The sequence below is a fragment of the Cibotium barometz genome, chromosome 62 (genome assembly GCF_041138505.1).
Source record: "Cibotium barometz isolate CiBa-2024 chromosome 62, ASM4113850v1, whole genome shotgun sequence".
NCBI classification, from domain to species: Eukaryota; Viridiplantae; Streptophyta; class Polypodiopsida; order Cyatheales; family Cibotiaceae; genus Cibotium; species Cibotium barometz.
Window position 1 is genome coordinate 20,558,748 of NC_141107.1, and position 26,568 is coordinate 20,585,315.

A 26,568-nucleotide genomic window follows, 5' to 3' on the forward strand; every position below is an offset into this window, starting at 1 on the left:
ATACATTGGTTGCATCTCTCCTGTTGATTATTTTACAAAGAGCTCTATGTTCTCTCCCTGCCCAATGGATGACACAGGGCCAGCCCTAGGATCATTCTTTAATTTTGGGACCCTTTGTTTGGGCATCCGTTTTAGAGACCCGGTTTGATAGAAAAGGAACAAGAGTATTCTTAAGGAATAATTTTTATAACCATGATAAACAAAACCGATTAAAGAAGGATGTCGAAAAAAAAAGTACAACAGAGATCAATTTTTTCTAATGCAAGTGACCCTCGGTTATAAATACCTCGAAAGACTTGAAATCTTTGCTAGAATGTTGGTGCAATCGTTGGGCTAAGTCTTAAACTCATTGACAAAATAACAAAAACTCATTTTGAGGAGCTTCGTTGCTGATTCAAAGCACAGTTATTCATATTCTCTCAGTATTTAATATCATTGATGGTTTGTGCGCATGTGTGCGTGCGTGCACGGTGTATGTGTGCATGGATTTGATGAGTAAGAATGATCGTTGACATCCACGCTGTGCAAATGACCCTTTTTTCCTTACTTGTAAAGCTGATAGAAGAGTTCGAGGAGTCACTGGGGGAAAACCATCCAGCCAAAGATGCTTTATTGAAAATGTATCTGCGAAAAGTCAAGCTTTCCAAGAGTACAGAGGATGAAGAAAATGATGATCTTGAAGAGGATATGGATGTAGATGACTCCAAAGGCTCCGAAGAGGACTTTGATGAAGACGAGGTGCTACTTGAATCGTTTTTTATTCTTCACAGAGGCTTCTTGCTTCTGTAATTTTATGCCAAATTCCTCTCAATTTTGTAATTTAAAAGCCAAGAGTTTTCTTTTTTTAAGATGATTCATTAACTCATTCATCTATTTATTTATTTTTTGGGTGACAGGTGGTTGAAGTATGCCCCCCTGGTTGTGATCAGGAGCTTTACCAAAAGGTCTGCGAATTGCGAGAGAGGAGAACTATTGAAGATTCTCTTCTGCAAGAAAGCAACAAACAACTTGATGGTATCTATTGTGTGTGTGTGTGTGTGTGTGTGTGTGTGTGTGTGTGTGGGTCAATCTATCATGAGAGTCAGGAAATCGGATGGTCTTTAGACCCAGACTTTATCTCAGCTAGAAAAACAATGTCTAGATCATTTTCGGCTTCTTTTTTCTCTACCATCTTCTTCTACATCTCAGGCTGCATTGGCTCGGAGCAGATTTATTGAGCTTGTTTCTCCTATTGTTTCTTTGCAAAAAGCTTCAATGCTGGAAATGTCCTTTTCAGATACTGAATTGGATGAAGCCCTCAAGCATTTGGGTAAACATAAATCCCCAGGTTGGGATGGTTTGACAGTTGAATTTTTTGTAGCCTTCTGGGCTGAATTGAAGGGTCCTATCTTGAATCTCGTTAATGTAGCCTGGCAGCATCAACATCTTCCCTGAGCTTGGAAGCATGGTCTGGTTAAGCTTCTGCCCAAAAAACCTCTGTCTGAAGCAATGGATGACTGGAGGCCTATCACTTTGATGCCTGTTATATATAAACTTATTGCTAAAATGTTGGTACACCGGATAAAGGATATCCTTCATGATGGACTTCATCCCAGACAATATGGTTTTGTTCCAAGAAGGCATATACATGATAATATCTCCAATACTCTCATTGCAATGGAGTATGCAAAATACTCTGCTCAAGATGTCTTGGTCATGCAGGTGGATGTGGCAAAGGCATTTGATACGGTGCAGTGGGATTATGTTTCTCAAATCATGTCTAAACTTGGTTTTGGGCCAAAGCTAGTTAATGTCATATATTGGCTTTACTCATATTCCACTGCTCAATGCTTTATAGGGAAACATTTGTCTGAGTCTTGGACTCTAGAACGATCAGTTAGACAGGGATGCCCTCTCAGTGCTCTGTTCTATGCTATTGCTTCGCATCCTTTGCTTCTTTACATGGATCATCTGGTTGATACTAGACAGTTAGAGGGGCTTCAGATTTCTGGTTCACGGCCTTTCATTGCACAGGCTTATGCAGATGATTCTTTCTTCATGCCAAAGAACAGTTCTTTGGAGCTTCGTCTATTGATGGATACTCTTTCAGATTTTGGGTTGGCAGCTGGTTTAAAAATTAATTTTCAGAAATCAAAACTCTTACCTCTCAAGCATTGTGACTGGCATGCTATCCTGTGGCCCGGCCAGATTATTTATCCGGAAAACATAGTAAGACACTTGGGCTATCCCATTGGCTGGAAAATCAGAAATAAGCAACAAATATCTTGGGTGCTAAACAAAATTAAGGACAAATTAGAATATTGGAAGATCTCCACTTGGCCATTACATGTACGGCTTCGAATTGTTCAGTCCATTGTTTTGGCTTATGTCCAATTCTACCTTCCTCTCTTACATTGGTCATCTCGAGATCTTTCTTCTTTTATGTCTCAAGCCATGGAGATATTTTGGAAAACTAAGCTTCATAAAAAAGCTTTAAGGTTGCTCAAAATGGACCTGCTTTGCTCGCCAAAAATGCATGGTGGTTTGAATATTATAAACATCAAATTTCATGTGCTGGCAAGAAAGATCACTATGCTCAAAACCTTTTTTCAACAAGAGCAGCCTTGGTCTATCATGTTGGCAATTCTGTGTGGTCGGATACGCACAAATGCTTATGGTCGCTGGTTGGTTGATCCATCGGAAGTAGTGCTTGGCAAATTTCAAGGTAAAATCCTTGGTTGTCCATTTTCTACTTCCTTGATTCAGGATTGGAAGAAAGTGCTCTCTCGCATCAAATGGTCTCCCCATCTTGCTTCTATAGCTTCCTCGCTTCGAATGGAAAGCATACATTGGAGTGCTGTTTTTTACTCTCCCCTTGCTGTACAACAACCAATCAGAGCTTACAATCTTATGAAATTGGGCATCCGGTTCATTGACGGCGTAGTGGATACTACGGGGCAAATTCTTTCTTTTCCGGCAGCATGCCAACAATACAATCTTGGGATGCATCATAGATCTATATGGAAAGCTATTGCAGATCTCTTACATCCTTTCATTCCGATTCCAACATTGGATGTAAGAGACAGGCTTCAAGATTGGCATCTTCAGTCTTCAGGTTCAAGATTATCCTCTCAATCTTTGCATCTATTGACTTCTATACAGGCTTATCGATTGATATTACCTCCTCCATGGATTGCTCAACACGCTAATTCTCTTTGGCATCTGGATAAGTCTTTAGCTTGGTGGAAAGCAAAACTGACATTGATATGGAAGTTGAAAATGCCATTGAAACAGAGACTCTTTCTTTGGAGATGCATTGTCGGTATTTTTCCAGTGGGAGTGAAATTGGCTCAAAGAAGGATTGCCTCTCCTATGTGTCCAAGATGTCATCATACTACTGAGAGTGTTCCGCATTTATTGTGGTCTTGTTCATATTCCAGAGACCTTCTGGACAAGATCTCCTATTTTTTATCTCTCAGATTTCCTGCACACAGGTTCTACGAGTCTTTCTGGATGTTCGGCACCTTATCAGTTTCTTTGTCACAGTATTCTCTTTTCTTCCATTGGATCAGATACTGGGCCTTATGGATCCTCTGGCTACAGCGAAATCATACATATCTGAATTCACCCCTTCAGCACTCTTATGAGTTCTTCCGAGCCTCGTTGCGGCAGTCCTTATATGATGTCGTGCATGAGGGAGATTTGGATGTTTCTTGTGTTCAGCTTTTCTTTTACTGTTTCTGATGGATAGGGCATAGGCTCTTTTCTTGAGCACTGCCCTGATCTTGCATAGAACTTTTTTACTGCTGTTTTTAAGTTCTAGGGTTTGGACATCTTCCTGATGTCAAACCCTTTTGTACATTTATGATATAATGCAATTTCCACTGGTTTTACAAAAAAAGAAAAAAAAAAGTGTGTGTGTGTGTGGTTTGTGACGGTGGCGGAGACCTGCTCGCCTGCTCCCTCGACTTGCTCGCCTTCTCCCTAGACGATCCGCTCGCCCCCTCTGGGTGAGCACGTGTGGTGAGGTGCCTGTTCCTGGAATGTGTCGGGCTCCTTCCTGGACTGTGTCGGCCCTGCAGCTCTCTTCGCTCCCTTCTCTTGTTCCCAGTTGCGCTGTCTTCTCATCGTCAATCTGCTCTTCTTCCTGTCTTCTGCGACCTGTGTACGTGTATAGGACTGTCTGTGTGTGTGTGTGTGTGTGCGTGTGTGTGTGTGTGTGTGTGTGTGTGTGCGCACCTCCAACAGGTCACTGTTTTTTCCCTTCTGTGTAAGATAGTTTTCCATAGAGCTGTCCCCCTTTTTTCTGATCCGTGTCCTTCTGCTGAATCGAATAGTCTCGATGGCAGAATCAAGCAAGTTTTATATCAAGAGAGCTCTTTCCCCTGAACCTAAAAGACAATTAAGGGAAACTCTGCCCCCCACAGCTCCTTCATCTGAAGATGCTTCCTATGTGTTTGATATGTTGAATGAGGATTTTCAACAAAGTAGAAGAGAATGGATACTACCTGCTCCAGAACTCACCTACAAGATGAAGTTGCCTTCTCTTGTGCATCCTCTGAAGAAGCTCTCTCAAACTGCAGTCATCATCTTTTTTCCAGGTAAAATACCCTCGGCTAATGATGTGGGACAATGGGTGAATTCTCTCCTAGGTGGATGCTATGTAGAAGGAGTCTATTTTGCCTCCAGAGGATTTTATGAAGTTCAACTCTTGGATGCATTGACAAAACAAAAGATGCTGGAAATGTCCCCTTTATTTTTTGGTCGTCAAATGGTGCACATCATGCCTTGGTCTCCTAATAAGGATTATCAGAATCTCATCAAACATCACTGCCCTGTATGGGTTGAAGTCGTTGATTTCCCAGATTACATGAGAACAGAGCTTCCAGGCTTAGCGATGACATTGGGACAAGTGATCTGTCCCCCTCGTCCCACAGGTAACAAAAATCGTTTTTGCATCTTATGGGATACTGATAGACCAACCCCCTCTTCTATTGCAGTTGAGATTGAGGGTGTTAATTTGGGAAAGAAATATTTCACTTTGAAATGGGGCATTTTTGCTGGAGCTTGTTTCTCTTGTCACAAGTTCGGGCATCTAGCTTCTGAGTGTCCCTCAATCCTTCATCCGCCTCCTCCAGCTGCCATTCCTCCGCCATCTAATAAAGGAGGTCAAAAGACTTATGTGGAAAAGACTGAAGCTAAAGGAGCAAAGCCTTCAATTCATACAGGGAACCAAGCCAATTTAGCTCAAAACAAGGATAAAGGAAAAAGCAAGCTAGTGGAAAATAATTCATCTTCTCACGAGGGTTGGCAGAATGCAAAGAAGACGGTGCCTCTCAAACAAAGACCTCTCCAATCTCGTAATTGGGATGCTTCTGCTCCATCTCCTGGTCAACCTTCTACCTCTTCGGACAGCCCCATCTCAAAGGCATGGGTCAATGCAGTTAAGAAGGGTATTCCACTTTGTGAAGAAGATGATTTAGTCAGGGAATTGGATTCTGAGGGTCAGCAAGACCCTGTGGCAATGGCAGAGGCTTGATGCCTCCCTTTCTCTTTGAGGACTGCTCATCTCTTGTACATATTTTCATGCGTACTTCTCTTAAATGCTTTTCTTATAATATACAGGGCCTCTGCAATCAGCATAAATGGAGGCTCCTATGGCATTATATAAATAATACCCATCCAGATGTTGTGTGTCTGCAAGAGCATAATCAGCATTCTTTTGCTGGCCAGCATGGGTTCTTTTCAGGCTATGATATATTTTATGCAGGATCTGGACAATTCTCTGGGCTATGCATTTTAGCCAGACATGATCTGCAGCCCTGTGTAGCATATAATGATCTTTGTGGCCGATGGATGATTATCCGATGCATGATCAATGGAGAGATTTTTTAAATAGGCTCCTTGTATGCCTCTCAAATTTCAGCTTCCAGAGCTCAAATGTGGGACTCCATAAACCAATATCCTTGGTCTTCAAATGCTCTACTTTGTGGTGATTTTAATAATTCTCCTCACTGGAAGGACAATACCACACATAAATCCCATATGCTTCCCTCTGAAATCCAGCGATGGGAACATATGACTTCATCTCTTCACACTGCAGATTTATGGACAGCAACTCACCCTTCGGTTTTGGGATTCACATATCATTGTAATGCTTTTACAGAATATTGGGCCAGGCTTGATAGATGGTATCTTATTCATGCTCAGCAATATGATGATTATACATGGCAAATGTGGACTGATTATTCTCAACAATTATCTGATCATACTCCACTCTGGCTCAACCTTTCTTTTGGTATGCCTCTGGATGATATTCAGCTCTCTTTAGTCAGACATTTGCAGGTTAATCAATTATATCTTTCTCATGAAAAATTCCAGCAAATGATCAGATTGGCTTGTAAGCCATTGTTATCTCATGCTCAGGAGGATCTGGATTTTGTTTGGAACTCTTTTGTACATCGTATTCAAAATGTCATTAAGGAATATGGAAGATGGTACATGGCAGAAACCAGACAGCATATCCAGTGGGCAAAATCATACAAGCAGTCCTTGGTACAGATCAGCCATCAAAGGTCTCTTTCTGCTTCTGAACAGAATTCATTGTCTTGTGCTTCTTCCATAATTGATGCTAATGATAAACGCAAGCTTTCCAAATGGCAGACAAGGGCTAGAGTTAAACCTATGCTAGATAAGGGCTGCTCCTCAATCTTTCTTTCGAAACTTACACACGTACAGACAAAGTCAATCTATCATGAGAGTCAGGAAACCGGATGGTCTTTGGACCCAGACTTTATCACAGCTAGAAAAACAATGTCTGGATCATTTTCGGCTTCTTTTTTCTCTACCATCTTCTTCTACATCTCAGGCTGCATTGGCTCGGAGCAGATTTATTGAGCTTGTTTCTCCTATTGTTTCTTTGCAAAAAGCTTCAATGCTGGAAATGTCCTTTTCAAATACTGAATTGGATGAAGCCCTCAAGCATTTGGGTAAACATAAATCCCCAGGTTGGGATGGTTTGACAGTTGAATTTTTTGTAGCCTTCTGGGCTGAATTGAAGGGTCCGATCTTGAAGCTCATTAATGTAGCCTGGCAGCATCAACATCTTCCCTCAACTTGGAAGCATGGTCTGGTTAAGCTTCTGCCCAAAAAACCTCTGTGTAAGACAATGGATGACTGGAGGCCTATCACTTTGATGCCTGTTATGTATAAACTTATTGCTAAAATGTTGGTACACCGGATAAAGGATATCCTTCATGATGGACTTCATCCCAAGCAATATGGTTTTGTTCCAAGAAGGCATATACATGATAATATCTCCAATACTCTCATTGCAATGGAATATGCAAAATACTCTGCTCAAGATGTCTTGGTCATGCAGGTGGATGTGGCAAAGGCATTTGATACGGTGCAGTGGGATTATGTTTCTCAAATCATGTCTAAACTTGGTTTTGGGCCAAAGCTAGTTAATGTCATATATTGGCTTTACTCAGATTCCACTGCTCAATGCTTTATAGGGAAACATTTGTCTGAGTCTTGGACTCTAGAACGATCAGTTCGACAGGGATGCCCTCTCAGTGCTCTGTTCTATGCTATTGCTTCGCATCCTTTGCTTCTTTACATGGATCATCTGGTTGATACTAGACAGTTAGAGGGGCTTCAGATTTCTGGTTCACGGCCTTTCATTGCACAGGCTTATGCAGATGATTCATTCTTCATGCCAAAGAACAGTCCTTTGGAGCTTTGTCTATTGATGGATACTCTTTCAAATTTTGGGTTGGCAGCTGGTCTAAAAATTAATTTTCAAAAATCAAAACTCTTACCTCTCAAGCATTGTGACTGGCATGCTATCCTGTGGCCCGGCCAGATTATTTATCCGGAAAGCATAGTAAGACACTTGGGCTATCCCATTGGCTGGAAAATCAGAAATAAGCAACAAATATCTTGGGTGCTAAACAAAATTAAGGACAAATTAGAATATTGGAAGATCTCCACTTGGCCATTACATGTACGGCTTCGAATTGTTCAGTCCATTGTTCTGGCTTATGTCCAATTCTACCTTCCTTTCTTACATTGGTCATCTCGAGATCTTTCTTCTTTTATGTCTCAAGCCATGGAGATTTTTTGGAAAACTAAGCTTCATAAAAAAGCTTTAAGGTTGCTCAGAATGGACCTGCTTTGCTCGCCAAAAATGCATGGTGGTTTGAATATTATAAACATCAAATTTCATGTGCTGGCAAGAAAGATCACTATGCTCAAAACCTTTTTTCAACAAGAGCAGCCTTGGTCTATCATGTTGGCAATTTTGTGTGGTCGGATGTGCACAAATGCTTATGGTCGTTGGTTGGTTGATCCATCGGAAGTAGTACTTGGCAAATTTCAAGGTAAAATCCCTGGTTGTCCATTTTCTACTTCCTTGATTCAGGATTGGAAGAAAGTGCTCTCTCGCATCAAATGGTCTCCCCATCCTGCTTCTATAGCTTCCTCGCTTCGAATGGAAAGCATACATTGGAGTGCTGTTTTTTACTCTCCCCTTGCTGTACAACAACCAATCAGAGCTTACAATCTTATGAAATTGGGCATCCGGTTCATTGACGACGTAGTCGATACTAGAGGGCAAATTCTTTCTTTTCCAGCAGCATGCCAACAATACAATCTTGGGATGCATCATAGATCTATATGGAAAGCTATTGCAGATCTCTTACTCCCTTTCATTCCGATTCCAACATTGGATGTAAGAGACAGGCTTCAAGATTGGCATCTTCAGTCTTCAAGTTCAAGATTATCCTCTCAACCTTTGCATCTATTGACTTCTATATAGGCTTATCGATTGATATTACCTCCTCCATGGATTGCTCAGCATGCTAATTCTCTTTGGCATCCGGATAAGTCTTTAGCTTGGTGGAAAGCAAAACTGACATTGATATGGAAGTTGAAAATGCCATTGAAACAGAGACTCTTTCTCTGGAGATGCATTGTCGGTATTTTTCCAGTGGGAGTGAAATTGGCTCAAAGAAGGATTGCCTCTCCTATTTGTCCAAGATGTCATCATACTACTGAGAGTGTTCCGCATTTATTGTGGTCTTGTTCATATTCCAGAGACCTTCTGGACAAGATCTCCTATTTTTTATCTCTCAAATTTCCTGCACACAGGTTCTACAAGTTTTTCTGGATGTTTGGCACGTTATCAGCTTCTTTGTCACAGTATTCTCTTTTCTTCTATTGGATCAGATACTGGGCCTTATGGACCCTCTGGCTACAGCGAAATCATGCATATCTGAATTCACCCCTTCAGCACCCTTATGAGTTCTTCCGAGCCTCTTTGCGGCAGTCCTTATATGATGCCGTGCATGAGGAAGATTTGGATGTTTCTTGTGTTCAGCTTTTCTTTTACTGTTTCTGATGGATAGGGCATAGGCTCTTTTCTTGAGCACTGCCCTGATCTTGCATAGAACTTTTTTACTGCTGTTTTTAAGTTCTAGGGTTCAGACATCCTCGTGATGTCAAACCCTTTTGTACATTTATGATATAATGCAATTTCAATACAAAAAAAAAAAAAGTGTGTGTGTGTGTGTGTGTGTGTCCTTTCACTTTATAGAGAGCTTCTAAGGGATTATTTCTTCCCCAAGAAAAGATCTTTCAATTATTAGAAAAGAAACATCCACTTGAAGTGGGGGTACACTACAAGTCTACATGGTGGAGCTAGCGAGCTAGTAATTTGATGAAGACCATCGAAGATTTTTACTTTGGGTAGACACAGAGGGGGAGTCCTTAAATGGATAAGCACCCCCTTTACATTGAAGAGAATGTGAGATATTCACTAGCCTAACAGCATGGTATAACTTGAGGGTCCAAAACGTGAAGGGTTTCGGACAATGCATGGTCCCTCACTGGTAAAGACCATCATTCTTACCCATATTTAGCAAGGTATCTGGAGCACCTATGAAATCCTTGGCATGAATTGGCTATGGAGTAAGGGTATTAATCTATGGGCCTTGCAAGGCATAACATGGGTTAGCAGTTATCATTTGAAAAGTAAGACCACAATCCCATAAAGCAAGGGTAATTATCAACCCTGTGGAACTAAATACATGAATGATTCGCATAAACTGAGACAATGAGCCATCAGTGTGTAGTCTATCCCTTGGCGAAGACTTGGGATTGCTGAACCCAAGGGTGGCAATCGGGTGTAGTATATGATGCATCTGCCGGTGGTTGCCTGAGGCAGGGTTGTCTAGTGTCTAGAAGCCCCATGCTTACGTGTTACATAGAGAATGTGTTGCATGCGCGGAAGCCTTGCTGTATTAATCCACAGCCCTCAGCATACTTAAGAACATTGATGCTAATTTACATGAGATTAAGACACAAAGGAGAGATTAGGTGTCAGGTTTTTTTTTTTTTTTCAGAAAGAGACTTCTATTAAGTATGAGAAAAACATACAACAGTCACAGCTATAAGCCGGAAGAGAATAGAATCACCCCAATATGTAAGGTGATTTCAACCACTGAGGAGCATCATGATGCCATTTAAGACTTGTGGTACTAGAGGAAAAGAAGATGCCATGGTCCCATTCCCGCATAAATGGTACAAAAAGGTGACTTATGCTTGTACATGGCTGAGGCTTGTTCTATGACCTGATGCTTATATAATATGTAGAGACTGCAGTTGGCCAGCAACCAGCCTGTCGGCCTGTTTTGGTGGACAAACATACTGAAAATTATGTCTTAATGCTGCGCTTTTACAGATGGTTTCTGCCCACACCTGAAGCCCTTCCTGTAGTTGCTGCCAACTGCTGTGGGACCCCTGATGGCTGCCGACAGCAGCTCTGCTGGCTGCCGACAGGGTTCCCAGCCCCATGATGATGATGCTTATACTGTAGCTGATGTTACTGGAGATGATGAAGATGATGCTTATGCTAATGATGTGCTGCCTATGCTGAAGATGTTATAGACCATGGTGATGGCCCTGATGCCGAAGATGATGGTGCTACTGCTGATGATTGATGATCATGTTGATGACCGTGCTGAGTATGATGCCTGAGGATGACTTTAATGCTTCTGCTACTGATGCTGACACTGTATGCTTGTCCTAACTGCTGCCCTAATCAGGGATTAAGCCAGTCCATGCCGAAGATTAGCCATGGCACGGGCGTGCACGTGAGTGCCTAGAAGCCCCATGCTTAGGTGTTACATATAATGTTACTTTCCCGTGCTCTGGAATGGTGCAGGGTTGTTGGGCCTAAAGTTGGATGAGTGGGTGCTCTGGATGTAGGTTGATCGCTGATGGGTACGTGCGGTTGCTACCATCCATCAGTTTGTAGAAACTGTAGCAACCTCATCACCTGTGTGCTTTCTATGTAGCCTGTTCCATGGACTGCTTTTTACAGGGCCTAATAGAGTTCAACTTGGCACTAAACCCTCCCTCAATGTAACGTGGGCCTACAACGCTCCCTGCATTTTGGGGCCTCTCTTTCTTTTTACTTCCATATAAAAAATAACCTGGCCCAAAGGTGATCATTAAGGGGATCCCATTTTTCTTTAATATTTGTCTGGGTTGTTTTTCAAACTACCTTCATGTCGACACTGCAGCAGGTTCAGGTGCCTGTTTTGTACTTCCTTTCCACCAGCAGAACAATCTATGGAAAGCCTTCCCAGCAGCCCTTCCCCTGGCAAGTAGTGGTACCATGTCTACAGACCAGCCCTGCAGTCTGCCTTATTAGACAACCTTAATATGTTTGAAAAAATTATTTATCAATCAAGATATCGTTCGACCATTTGAAGAGCTTGATCTGAAGGGTTCATCTGGTTATTCCATTGATTCAAAAACATGAGCAAATCAGGTGTAATCCCCTACTGTGGAACAAAAAAATCATACCTGTGGATCATGCCAATTCAATTCCTGATGGTGGTCTTTGTTTTGAGTGTTCGAGCTTTGAAAAATCATACCTATGGATCATGCCAATTCAATCCCAGGTGATGGTCTTCATGTTGATGATTTGATGTATGCAGCCCTTCAAAGAGAAAAAGAAGGTAAACTGAAGAAGAAAAAAGCTTCGGAAACAGCACTAGGAAGTCTTGAAAAAGAGATGGAAGACTTCCAAAAGGAAAAACAAAATGGTTTGAATCAAATAGATGCTGTTCTGACACTTTACATGCACCAGGTCAGCTTTTCCATCTCATTTTTCTTCAGGTTCTAACGTATGGCAGCATAAAGTTTGTAAATTACTTGCATTTGCACATACATTTGCATGCAGCCACTGCAGATGGGCAGGCAAATTCATATTGTTTCAATTAGCGTGGTACAAGTGTCTTCAAACACAATTTCATCCATTATTTCCTCAATTTTCAGATAGAATATCTTGTGGATGGGATGCTGCCCGATGACCTTTCTGGAGCTCTAGTGTTCAGCAACACTGTAATTAATGAACTGAAAGAAACTATCAAAGAGCATGGATCCGAAACATCAGCTCTCAAAAAGCTTCAGAAAGAGCTAAGAAAAGAGCATACTGCTTTAGTGAAAGAACGGAAATCTAGAGAGTGTAAGATTGGGGAATTGGAGCAACGTGTCACAGATGTTCAAATGCTCAAGTTTGGACAGGTCTTTCTACAGCAAAAATTCAATGTTTGCAGAATGTGAATAATTAACACACACTTTCATAAAGACAGTAGTCAACACCTGTCAAGTCTAATAAGGAAATCAGCCCAAGCTCTTTTCCCAACTTGAAGGATGTTGTCTCACCATGCAATGGAACTAGGCATTGAAACATCCTAGGCCAAAACTTTGGTGCCCAATAACTATCAAGCAGGGATGCACAGCCATGATTCATTATTGCTCCATGATTCTATACCCCTTGATAGTGAGTGGGCACCCAAAACTTAGGTGCCCACTCACTATCAAGCAGGGATGCACAACCACATTATGCATGTGTATACATATGCCCTGTACTCATGCACCACATTGTAGATCTCTAGTGGCACCATATGCATCTATAATTTTGTTTTCACCTCTATTCTCAACAGCCTACTTTCAACACACTGAATTCGGATGGTTATCTTGATATATTTCATAGCTGCTCTACAACATTCATTTACCATTTATTTATCTTTTTTGTTACATGCCATTATGCATAATGGATGTCTTTAGAATGCACTACCATAGTGCTATGGACCCTCATGTTCTTCTATTAAGATGTGCGTGTCACACAATAGGCATATCCATAGTTCATCGTTCTCCTGCATAACATCTACCTCTCTTCTTGTCTCGATGTGTAGCATGTGTGATGAGGCTCTAAGCTGCCCCATGGAGGTCTTGATTGCATGTGACGTGTAAACCCCAGTAATGTGGTATGTGAATAAAGCAGTCCTTTGTTTCTGTAAGGAAGTGTTTATAGTACATGTTATTCTAGATGGGATTATCTTTGGCTCAATCCACGTCTTGTGGATAGATATTTACCAAATGTCATCTTTGATAACTTTGTTCATTTTTCATGGAAGTAGTTTATGGGATACTTTATTATGAATGAGAGAGAAACAAACAAGAAAGAAAGTTATGACTTCTACAAAAATCCAAAGGTGTATGAGACCAAAAGTGTACAATACATCCATGAAGTAACTATATCATGGAAATAAGATTAAACATTCTAGCTTTAAAAAACAAACATCTATGGGTATGACAATGTTATAATGTAGCCAATGTCCGTGTAGTACTTGAAACATGCAGTGAAAAAAACTGCCCATCTAAAAGACAGGGAGACTCAACATCTCAGGTACAATCCCTCTACCCCACCTCATCCAAGCTACACTGAAAACATAATCACGATAGCACAAGAACTAGGAAGGGGTTTGCTGAAAGATGGCCCTACAAATCTTCAAGATTTTGGTCTCTTCCTTGAAGACAAGGCAAGCCAATGGTTGTCCACCCACCCATGTGCTCCGGGTAAGGAGCTTTCATGGCAATCTAGACAGACTCAGACTCTGGACAGAGGATGTCTTGCTTATAAGTGCGCTTGAATACAATGAACTCGATAATAAACAAAGGCTGACCGACCATATGAGCTGACCGAAACCATATTAGACTACAACCATCTGAGACTGTCTGGACCCTCAAACGGGCCCTGCAGCTCGAGAACATTGTGTCCTTGGTTTGTTGTCCAACACTCACAAATGTGATCACATAGCCCACACAAGCATGCATCCTACTCGGCAGAGTGCCAAGTAGGACAAGAGTAGGACAATGTGTCCTACTTGTGAGGGACTCCTTCCAAGGATCGCCTAATACACAAGCATAAACAAGATTAGAGAAATGAAATAAAAGGAGTGCAGAGACAAGCTCACCACCCAACTATAGGATCAGTACTTCGATCCATCCCGGAGCGAGGGGCTAAGGTTGCACTCCCACGAGTCCATGCCAATCAGCCCTGGCATCCCATACCACCAGTGCTTGCCCACAGGGATCCTCGGCAAGACTACCTATGATCCGTCACGTTCATGGTAGGAGTAAGCCTCTTGGTTGAGGTCCACACCACAATGAATCAATAACAACCCAAGAGTCACTTATATAGTGCTTATTACTACTATAAATAACAGTCTTGTCATAAATAGCCAATAACCTTGAATTTATTAAATCTGAATCCTAGGTACTTGAATGAGCGTGCTTTCCCTAATCCTAGGGCTCCCCTAACCTCGTAGAATTAGTTCCTAATCCCGAGGGTTAGTGTTAGGTACATAGCATTCCTCCCCACTTATGACATTTCCACTCTTGGAAATAAACCAACTACCTACATCAACTATCTCTGAAATCAGGTTTAGAAACGTCTGTCAAATCCACATCGCCACATATCAAGGAACAAGTTCAAATGAAGTTGTTGTTCCACTAACAATGACCGTGGGAACAAGACAAAAAACAGAACCTTCTCAAGTCCCTAAAGAACATAAACCATCCTTCAATCTTCCAGCTCCTCATGGAATTGGAAACCTATCTGCTAGCTACAACATCATACCCATCCTTTCCAGGATTTGGTAAATCCTTGTACCTAGGGGATATTATACCTTCCTCTCGTAGACTCCTAACTATCAGCCACCACAATTGTGTCTCCATTGCCTTCCACCCCAAGTGATGATCCGTGAGTTCTAGTCTAAATCAATGGAGCTCCCTATGACTACAACTCTCTGAATCTCTATAAGTATGTGTCAAAAGACAGGTTTCTCATGTCCAAGTCCATAAACTTGGCCACTATATCAAACTCATCCTTCGCCTAGAGGAACTCATCGCAAAACATTGTCTCAAACTCTACCCAAGTACTCAGTTTATTCCTGAGATCTCTCCACCATGTCAGGGCTTTCCCCTTCAGGAGACCCCTAACCATCTAAATCTTTTAGGATTCTGGACTCCTGTGCTCCTTGCAATAGGCATTGAATTCTCCTCCTCGATATGTTCGAGCTTCTTCAGTATCTCTCTCGTCTTAGGCTCCACCAAACTATGCCATATTTTGAATTTTCCAAAAGCTTCAGCCTTTTCCAAAAGAAAATACACCACATCTTCCTACTAAAGTCATCGATCAGTATCAAAAAGTAGGAAGAACCACCCAATGCAATGGTTGGCATTTTACCACAAGAATCTTCATGGACAACCTCTAGAGGATCCTTTGCAAGATTCTTGCTTTCTTATTGTGGAAATACATGCCGATGCTGCTTGCTCATCATACAAGCTTCACATACATCTTATGTCTCAAAAAATGCTGGTAGATATGCCACAATCCCAGTCCTTTGCATCTCTTTCAAGACTACAAAACTCAGGTGCCCAAATCTTTCATGACATAGCTTGCTTGTCTCGACATCAGCTTTGCCTTTAAAAGCCAATAGCTCATACAAGTTGTTGTGTCAGATTCCTCTCACCATGAAATTGCTGCTGGCATCTGTGATAACTATACCAACCTTATTGAAAAGAACCTTCAAGTCACGGTCAGCTATGGCCACAAAACAAACAAGAGATTCCTTTTGATGTCTGACACAAAGGATATCGGACAACTTCGTATCACTATTGCTAGAAACAAAAGAAATTGTACATGTTCCCATGGCTGTTCCCACCATGACAATGGTGTCGGGAATGTAGCGAAATTTCCTCCTTTGGTAGAACTTCAAAGGGCTAGAGGGGGAGCTTTTGATGGGGCTATCCTTAGGACCATGTGAAGAACGTGTTTGCCGTATGCAGTAGAGAGAATTGGTGAAAGTTGCCAACAGAAAACACAGTAGCCAAAGTATTCACTCCGTTGGTGTAGACTCCGATGTGATGAGAGAAGGTCTCACCAGGCGTGCCAAATTTTGGTGTACCTGTAGCTAGCCTGAGTGGCTCAGGTCCCCTACTCACTGTGGACTCTCTCAGATGACAGTATGTCGAGCCAGGGAGTCTACTCACCAGGGCTGCTCAAATACCTACGAAGTGCTAGTGCGTAGTGAGAACAAGCCTGTGATGAAGAGAGAAATGCAAGGTGCTCACGTGCAAGTGCTCAGTGAACATGAGTGAACATAAGTGCACAAGTACTAAAATAACAGTGAACTGCAACAACCATGAACAGCAGCAAGACATGAGAATAGCCAAGCCAAGACAATCCATTATATATCCCAAAGAGTACAAGAGTGGCCACTGTCTCCCCAGCATCTAGACCAGTGGCCGAAGGGAAACCAAGGGATGCGTAGGGAGTGCACCAAGCTAGACTACTGTAAGAGAAAGCAGTGCCGCTACAGAGGAAAACTAAGCAGCCTAAGTGCTCCAGGATGAGATACAAAATTGATGATAAGGATGTGATATATATCTGCTCCCACCAGGAACACGTGTAGTAGCCGCATAGTAACCCTTGGTAGAGGTCGACCAAAATAACCTATGCTAGGTGAGTAGCCGACTCCAGTAGTCCATGGGTAGATGGTCTAAGCACGTTGCCATCAATGTTCGAATGACTGTCACCATCAATGGCCGACTACCCGCCAAGTCCCAGTCGGCATCTGGCCAGCTGTCACGTGGCCGGCTATCCACCAAGTCCACGTCACTCCAAGTCACTTCCCCTTTTGCCATGTCATCTGGATTTGTTCCCACAACAAGGGTACCGGCTACAATGGCGGGACATTTAGCATCGTTTCTAACCGCTACGTGGATAGACTCTCCCAAGAGTCTTGAGGGAGCTAGACCAGCCCTTTTGTCTAGTGATATGTCGGGATGCTCCATTGTTGATGATCTATGAACCATCAGGTGCAGATTTCTTCAATTGCCACAAACATCTCGAATTCCACTTCATTACTGATCTTGAACTCCTTCAAAGGCATCAAAGTGCCATTCTTCTCATTTACTTTCTTCAATCTACATGACTTGATCACATAACCAGGCTTGTCACAATAGAAACACTTTGCCTTTGATTTCTTCTTGCTCTCTAGGCGTTGGGGTTAACCGGAGCCCTTTCTCCCCTTGCCTTTCTTTGCATTTGCAGAGTCACCACTATCTTTGGATTTAAAACACATCTCTTCCTCCACCAGAATTGCATTGTATTCCACAAAAGTAAGAGGTGGATTGCGCATCTGCATGTTCAGTGAGGTCACCAAACTGTCATAATTTGGTGGCAAAACTATGATGCACTTGCATGCTAGTTCTTCATTGGTCTTGGTGATCCCCACTGCCGCGATCTGATCTTACAGATTCCTTCTCCGTGTTATGAACTACTCTGCTTCTTCTCTTCAGAACGCTTTTTTGCTACAAGCTGATTTTCCTTGTCTCATAATGGTTCTTAAGAACTTGTCATGCTTCAAAACCTGTGGTAGTAGATCAACTGCGCACGGCCGGCGAGCTCCCTGAACCTGAATCGCTTCCTTCCTCCTTCGTCCCTTCCTCTCTGCCTTCGCTTCGTTCCCTCATCGCTGCCCCCTCCTTCTTCCTCGTTTCCTTCCTATCTCTTCCTTCTTCCATCGCTACGCCCCTCTCTCCTCCATCGCTGCGCCCCTCTTCCTCCATCGCTGCCTGCTGCTTCGCCCCCCTTCCTCCTCCACCTCCCCTCCTTGCCTTTGCCCGCCCATTTCGCCTCTAATCGCCTCCCCTCCTTCCTCCGCCTCTTCCCTCAGCGCAGCGCTGCTATGCTGCCCCTCCCCCGCCCCTCTTCGCCTTTGTGTCCAGCCTCTCCCCCTTTCTTCCCTTTTTGCTATTCATTTTTCCTCCCTCCTTTCCTTTCCTCCGCCTCGTCGCCTTCCTCTTCCCCTTGGTTCGGATTGCTCATCATCCGGGTTCAAGTCGGCCTTTTTCTTCGATTAGCATCATGGCTAATCATTCTCCCTCGGCCGGGTGAACCATTGTTTTCTCCGAAGCCGAGCTCGCAGTCCTCTACGCCGAAATAGAGAAAGACTCCAAAACGACCCTCATTGCCAGAATCTTTGGATCTCACCTGTCCCGTCTCCAGGCTCAGGATTGGGTCTTGGCGGCTCTGCCCTCCGACCTCACTCTACACTTTTGAGATGTCAGGTTGCTTGGAAGAGGTTTCTTCCAAGTGGATTTTGACTCTGAGGACGCAGCCTCAGAGGTTTTGAAGGGCAGCCCTTTACCATTGGGCCCGAGGAAGATATTCTTTCTTCCCTACTCCAGCTATTTTGACCCTGTTGACGAAGACAGGAACCGTTTCCCGATTACTCTCAGATTTCCAGGTCTTCCGCGTGCATATTGGCCTATGTTAGAGGCCATCGGGTCTGCCTTTGGGCTTGTTCTTTAAGTGTTCCCCCTTCACGCCTTGCCGACATCTTCTGCCCAGGTGGTCACTGCCTCGTCGGATGCTGTCCCCAGGGTCATGGTTCTTGCCCGTGACATTGAGCTCTTTGAGGATTATGTTTTGCTTCCGGGCCCTTGTGGCCCTTTGAAGCAACGTATGGAGATTGCAGGTAAACCCGATCAGTGCCGGGGGTTTGTCACCAATAGGGTCACTTTGCTCGAGATCGTCCTCGGGCTCGAGGTCGCAGGAGGCCTCGTAAGCGTGCCTCTCAGGCGCCACCTCCCTTGGTTCCTTCCCGTCCTTCAGTCCGCCAGGTGTGGCGTGTTGTCTCTCACGCCCGCCCCCCTAGTGTGATTGATGGGAAGGCTTCCTCGGATCACGTACAAATAGATGATGTTTCTGGTCAGAGGGATGTGTCAGCTGATGCATCTTTGCAGAGAGATGATATTTCAGATCAGGATGATCTTGTGGAGTCCTCTCTACTTGGAGGGGGTGATATGCAGGATGTTCAGCACAGTGGGGATCATGTATTGCAGGATTTTCAGCATGATGCCATTGCCCTTGATGCCCCGCAGGGCGAACAGGTTTCTCGTACATATGCAGGCACGGTGCAAGGCCTCAGACAAGGGCATGTCAGTGGACTTTGCCCTGTGGATTTTCCCGTCCTCCAACATTATGAGAGGCATCCTCAGGCTGCCCATTGTCTTCTTAGATCGGGGGTCAAACCCTCTTCTCTTCCATGAGAATTGTCTCATGGAATGTTCAGGGCCTTGGAGGGCTTCCCACCCATGGTAGGAAGCACCTTCTGAAGGACCAGCTTCACCATGCTGTTACAGGAGGGTCTATGGATGTGCTTTTGTTGCAGGAACACAAATTGGATAGATCTCAGTGTGGCAAAACTGGTAAGATGCTTTCTGGCCACACCTTCTGGTCCTCGGTAGTTGGGACTAGAGGGGGTGTTTGTATTTCAATGGCAGCATAGCTCATGTTATTGGGCACGATGTTATCATCCCTGCTAGAGCGCAGTGGATCTTGATCATGCATGAGGGTCAGAAATTGGGAATCTTGAATATCTATGCACCTAACGTGAGAGGTGAAAGGGTGGCCTTTTGGGACACCATTACAAATGTCATTCCCCAGGTTGATCATTGGATAGTGGGAGGGGATTTTAATATGGTTGAGCAACCTTCTGACCAGAAGGGTGGACGCGAAGGGGGTTTACACCCTTTGGAGCGAGCCTCATGGGAGAGGTTCACGCTTTCCTTTTTTGGCAGGGATTGCTAGACTGAGGATGACTTCCAGAGAAGGCCAAATTCCTTATCTTTTACTTGGCATAACCGCAGGAGCGGGGATGAGAGCATCTTTGCACGTCTGGACAGGTTTTATGTGGATGATTGGTCCTTGGACAGAGGAGGCACCATTGCTATTATGCCTGGCACCACCAAATCCGATCATTGCCCCGCGTTTTGTGTCTCAGGGAGCCTGGGGCTGTCTCGGCCTCTCCCCGTATCCGTATCCCTAACTCTCTTTATCTAGATGCTAACATTTCCCTTGAGATCGGAGAGATATGGAGATCTTGTGACGGTCCTGATCCTTGTCATAATATTGCGCTAGCTCTTGAGAGGACCAGCCATCATTATCATAGCATTGCCTTGTCTAAGAAGCAGGAGGCTCTGGACAAGGAGAGAGCTGTTAGGCGTAGGATTGCTGCTCTTTAGAGGGAACATGAAAAGTATCCACATGCGACTTGGATTACAGACCTCTTGACCACAGTTAGAGCAGAGCTGCAGTTGGCCATGGGCTGAGTTCGCCTTTCATGCGAACGAGGCCTTTTGGACTCAGATGGGTGGCAGATGCAACAAAGAGTTTTTTTTCAGCATACAGGCCTTCCCATAGCAGGGACTGTGTGAGGTACTTGAAGCACGGAAATAGAGGAAGGGATGAACAACATCACCAGAAAAGTGCAGATGATTTCTGGTGGAGTAGATGGTCTAAAGAGCCCAGAAGCGCACCCATGCGAAGAAATCATCATACCCCGGTAGCACCGACATAAAGCTGGAGCAATATGCCTTTGGGCCAATAGAGTGCCAACCGGTAGTGGGCCCGTAATGCATCGCCAAAAAAAGACCCGCTGCTTAAGTGGCAACTTTGACTTCCACACCTTTTTTAAAGTCGATTTCCACCAGGGCAAAGGCTTATCCAATTGCCATAGCCTGTTCCCATGTTCCACTATCCAAGGCTGAGGAATGAGCAAACGGTAGGCCTTGGAAGCAGTGAGGAGATGGAATGGGAATGAGGCATAACCCAGCTGTTGACGATCAAAATGCCGATCCTGTAATGAATCCTCCTCCTCAAGAGGGGGTACCGGCTGAAATGGAGCCAGAAGTTCAGCTATGGCACGCCATATCGGCCTATGATGCATGACCAAATGCCATTGCGTGGTGGCCCTAGGGAAAGAGAGAACCATACCATGCTCATCAACCACATCCTGTACCATATGTTTTCCCAAAGTTGATAGATGATAAGCCTTTCTTGGGTGATCCAACGCTAAAGGCCGAGGAAAGGCTCGACTCCAATGAATGCTCTAGGATCGGAGTGAGTTCCCTGTATGTGGAGGTCTACCTAACCAATGGATGAAACATAAGATCTGCTACCAAGCTGTAATCAAGGAAGTGGCATAAGGGCAACCTGGTATGCGCCGAGTAATATGACCAAAAATGACATCCGAGTGATCCAAAACCCAGTGACCATAAGCATCTACTTTCATGTGTGCACAAATGGCTGCCAACATCTTTGTCCAAGGCTGCATTTGACTAACAAAGTCAATAAGCAATGTGGCCTTACGTGCTAGCATGTGATAGTGAATGTCAAGAATGTTCAGGCCCCCATGCATTTTGGGCGAGCACACATAAGCACGTTTGAGCAGATGAAGCCCTTTGCGATCCGATTGTGTTCGCCAGAGATAAGCAATGGCACAAGACATAAATGTATCTATCTGCTTGCTAGTCCAAGGTAACAAAGGAAGGTGAAACTGAATGTACGCCATGATGATCGACTGGACAATTCACAAGCGGACATGCAAAGGCCAAGTGGATAGCATCCAGTAATCAATTTTGCACTCCAATTGAGTCAGCACCCATGCCACCTCATCTTTCAAAGAAACATCCCAGCCAATTGGGTATCCCAAATGCATGACCAACTGATCGGGTGGAACAATCTAACCTGGCCAAAGATTAGAATGCCAAAGATAGTGGCAGACTAATAAGAGCTTCGCCTTTCACCTGCCAGCCCATAAAGCAAAAGGGCATCCATAATCCGTTGCAAATCCGCTGGGGTATTTCTAGGGAAGAAGGATGAGTCATCAGCATAGGCCTATGCCACAAAGTGAGAACCATCCGGCATCGCAATACCATGCAAGCTGCCCTGCTAGGTAAGCTTGTCAATATATAACAGCAAGGAGTGTGTGGCAATGGCATAAAGCAGTGCACTAAGTGGGCAGCCCTGACGTACCGATTTACCCAAGGTCCAAGCGACCGAAAGTTCCCGACCAAAAATGCATTTAGCAGTATCCCCCTGGTATAGCCAATAAATCACATTTCGCATTTTGGGTCCAAAGCCCATCCGATCTATCACCCCAGCTATGAAGTCCTAGTGGACAGTGTCAAATGCCTTAGCAATATCCACTTGCATGATCAGGACATCGTGGTCGGTGTACTTGGCATACTCAATACCCATGTAGGCATATGCTATGTTGTCCATAATTTGCCGCATGGGAACAAAGCCGTATTGTGCCAGATGCAATCCCGAGTGACGGTAGCTCTTAATGTGATTAACTATCATTTTTGTGACCAATTTATAAACAACTAGCATAAGAGAGATGGGCCTCCAGTTGCCTAAATTCTCACAGAGTTGCTTTTTTGGGAGCAATTTCAGCAAGCCTTCCTTCCAAGAATGAGGCAACATGTCATCACGCCAACATTGATTGATCATGCATAGCAATGGAAGCTTCAATTCCGGCCAAAATGTGTGAAAGAATTCAACCGTCAAACCATCCCACCCGGGAGATTTCCATTTGCCCGAACCTCTAAGTGCAGCCTGTAGTTCTTCCTCCGTAAAGGACTCTTCCAAGCCTTGTGCCTCATCAAGTGATAGGATCAGTGCAACCTCATCCAAAAGCATAGTGCGAGCAACCACCAATGCATTCTGTGTAAGTGGCATAGGGCGGGCAAACAAATCCCTGAAATGAGATTGACATTTTTCCACAAGTTGTTGCTTGGTAGAGGTGGAAGAGCATCCCTTATCAAGCATTGATTTTTGTCGGGCACGCACTTGCCACTTGGCAATCTTTCGTTTATCATTGTCCTTGATACAAGATTCAGCATCCATTAGTGTGACATTTTCCTCGACAATTAGTGGTCTTGTATGACTAAGTTCAGTGTAAGACTGCACAATCCTTTTGGCCTCTGCCACCCTCTCCCGTAAAGCACCCATGTACCACTTGCCACAGTCCCTTATCAGCATCTGCATGCATGAAACAAAACAACACCATGCATTGTCAACATCCTCATTCAACTGTAGCAAAAGGGGTTGCATAGCCGAGCATACCAAATCAGCAAATGCATCATGAGTGAGGTAACTATTGTTGATGAGAAGTAATCGTTTATGCGGCAGAGGTGGGTCATGAACCCCCATTCGAGAGTATAGAGCTAACCACAACAGGGCATGATCAGACAAACACATTGTGTGGTCAATCCATATGCGGCATGTAAAAGCATCATACTAATTTGCATTTAACAAATACCATCGATCAAGACGGGCAAAATAGTGCGACTAAGCATTATGTCGAAATGTGAATCCATGAGTGTCTGGCATGAGCTGTCTCTCCAGAGATCCAAAGCATGCAAACCCTCAATCATACTATGCCATTCTGCTTGCTCAACCCGCAACATATGGGAATGATGTGAGGAGTTATCCTCATTGCTAGGTGAGAGGAGGGATTGATAAAATCGCAGGCTCGCAGGCGAGTAGAGTCGCAGGCAAGCAGAGTCACAGGCTCATAGACGAGCAGAGTTGCACGCTCGCAAATACACACACACACATATATATATACACATGCATACATACATACATACTTTCTTTCTTTTTTTGTAATATGTTATAGTACTAGTGGGAAACCTCCAAGTGGAGGAGAAAACCCACAATCAAAATACAAAAAACAAGCGGTAAGTTACAAGCCTAGCTGTCCAACTCTAGGATAGCTAATATTCAAAAGCAATCAAAGAACACTTGTAGCTGGTGCAAGGGAAGATCTCCAAGGTCAAAAGAATCTCGAAAGCAAAATAGGGAATATCTTCTGTGGCAAAGATTAGCTGATTCCTTGCATGATAAATGGACCATAGGGCCCAAAATCTAGTCCATGCAATGAAAGTATCAAATTCTGGCAAAGTGGGGGAAATACTGCCAAATAGCCAAAAGATCTACCCACAAATCTCACACGAAGGTGTACTGACAATCTGTCTAGAAGAGCACAGGAATAGGGGCAAGACCATAGAAGATGACAGATTGTCTCACGTGGATGTGAACACCTTCTACAAGATGCAAGAGCAATACGTCTTTCGGCCAAAAAAATTGCCAACCGATAAAGCACCAATAAGGCATCTCCAGAAGAAGGCTTTCTATTTGAGGGGTAATTTACTCTTCAAGATCTTTGAGAGAGACCCTCCACCAGCGAGAAGGCTTGTTAATGTGCCGTAGTGAATTTCCATGAGCCTGTATCTAAGGTGGAGGTAGAAGCAATTTGTATGCACTGGCTATAGTCAGATTGTGAAAGGGCACCACACGGTAGCCTACATTTTGACGCACCAATATCCAATCTTTTAGGCTATGCCTCAATTCTAGAGGAGGTACAGGCTGAAAATCATGCAGCCAAGACGCTATGGTTCTAGGTCTACACACACACACACATATATACATATTTATGCAGATATCTGGTTATCCTTGCCAATGGAGGTGATTCTAAGGTACAGGATCAAACAATCCCCAAGCTAGAAGTCAATTTAGGATAGTGGAAGACCATGATATCGGGAATGCCATGGCTTTTGAAATATGTGCTCTTTTTTGGCTTTGGCAAAGATAAAATATGAAATTTTCTTGACCAAATATTTGATTTGTTATGTTGTTTTCATGATCTTTTTTAATATGAGATTCCAACTACCTCCCCACCTCGCCCCCCCCCCCCCCCCCCACCCCCCCCCCCCCCGCCCGGCGCCCCTTTCCCTTTTTCTTTTTCTTTTTCTGATTTTTAACCTTCTTGGAGGGCTGTGACCTACTTCAAGGCATAAGTTTCTATTTTACTAATTGAAGGATCTTCTCTTGGGGGGGAAAAAAAATTTATGAAATTTCTTTTTCTTTTTTTGGTGACAGGTAATAGATTTGGAAGTGTTGGATACCATGAGTGCAAAGAAAGATAACGAAGAGCTGAAATTGCAATTGAAAACTCAAGAGGCACAAAATGCTATTGAACTTGCCAAATGGAACAAGATGATTGATGATTCAATCGATGAAATTGCAAGTAAGTTGTGTTGGGACAAGTTTTGGATACTATAACTCCTTGTGGATCAACACGGATTTCACAAAACACTTGACCATTAATGCAATTAAACACTTAAATTGGCCACAGCCTTAAACATATGCCACTTAATTCCACAAAACTGTAAAAGAGAGATGTGCACATCTGACACCACATAGAGACCAGATTGCTCCCTCCCCCCCCCCTCTCGGCGGGAGTATTTTATTACCCAAGTAGAAAAATATCATATTCAAGCTTTTGGGGGAGCACACGCTCCAGATTTATCTACATACAAACATGAATAATTCATATGCACAGCCTTCAAAAACAGCCCCCAACAGGCGGTGTACTTCATGGGCAACTTGAGAGAGAGAGAAATGAAATGAAATGAAATGATATATTAACGTCTTCAGAAGGCCAAAATGACCTATGAGACCAAAAAGGTTACAACAATTGGTGGATCTGATACAATGTCTGTGTAAGAAAAGCTAAAAACAACTAAACAACTAACTGAAACTGAAACAACTATGAGGAAAAGTAAGGTACTAGGAGCTTCTAATGGATAACATCTGGGAGGAAAACTCCAGCAACAAAGGTAAGCATCATATACATCACTATCCAAAGATGTCTCTCATCGGTCGATGGCGGATATCCTCAATGTCCTCCATGGTGAGTACTCTAACTGGACGTCTCCCATGCCGTGCTAGTATGGTCCTGATCCTCTGTTGTAGTCTCCGCCGGTGTCGAGATGGGCCTCTCATCTTGGGGCACCTGGACCGCCCCAGCTCTATAGCCCGATCAATCACTGTACCTCTGGTGCAGCTATACTCTGGGGCTAGCTGCAATGCCTACTGGCCTGACTGCTCAAATCTCTAGTCGAAAGAAGTCTGTAATCTGCCTCTGTAGGTGTCTCTCCCTCTCTGTTCCTCTCCCTCTCAAGAGACCCTCTCTATGTCTACGCAGCTCCAGCAAGTATAATCCGAGGCATCTGTGATCCTGGTATCTCATGACTCTAGAAAGTGGTCCGAAACCCTCTCTGAACAGGCAGTGAAAACGGCCTCGTATCTCATAATATACTGGACAGTGACATATGTAATGTAACTCTATCTCTGGCTCCATCTGGCACAGCTGACAGATCCTGGCCTCAGCTAGTACTCCTCTGAATCTGCCAGTCTCAATCTCTAGCTGGTGTGAGGATGTGCACATCTGACCAATAGCACACCGTACCCCATGAGAAAGATGAGTATCCATGTAGCTGGGTCTAATCACAAACCCATCCTCCGTG

At 43.8% G+C, this 26,568-nt stretch overlaps 1 protein-coding gene across 4 annotated transcripts in view; it reads left to right on the forward strand.

Annotated features, from left to right (window-relative positions):
- The window catches only part of LOC147604227 (cilia- and flagella-associated protein 44-like), a 55,197-nt gene that overhangs the window by 13,982 nt on the left and 14,647 nt on the right, over positions 1-26,568 (forward strand). For 3 of the 4 annotated variants that reach the window (XR_015265458.1, XM_086795549.1, XM_086795551.1), the window contains 5 exons: positions 556-738; positions 897-1,014; positions 11,988-12,139; positions 12,328-12,576; positions 25,139-25,286. Coding sequence is in view for 3 of the 4 variants with exons in the window: in XM_086795549.1 (XP_086651675.1) it covers positions 556-738; positions 897-1,014; positions 11,988-12,139; positions 12,328-12,576; positions 25,139-25,286 (850 nt within the window). In the remaining variant the exon portion in view is untranslated. The remainder of the gene's footprint in view (positions 1-555; positions 739-896; positions 1,015-11,987; positions 12,140-12,327; positions 12,577-25,138; positions 25,287-26,568) is intronic. The other variant, XM_086795550.1, reaches the window with a different exon arrangement.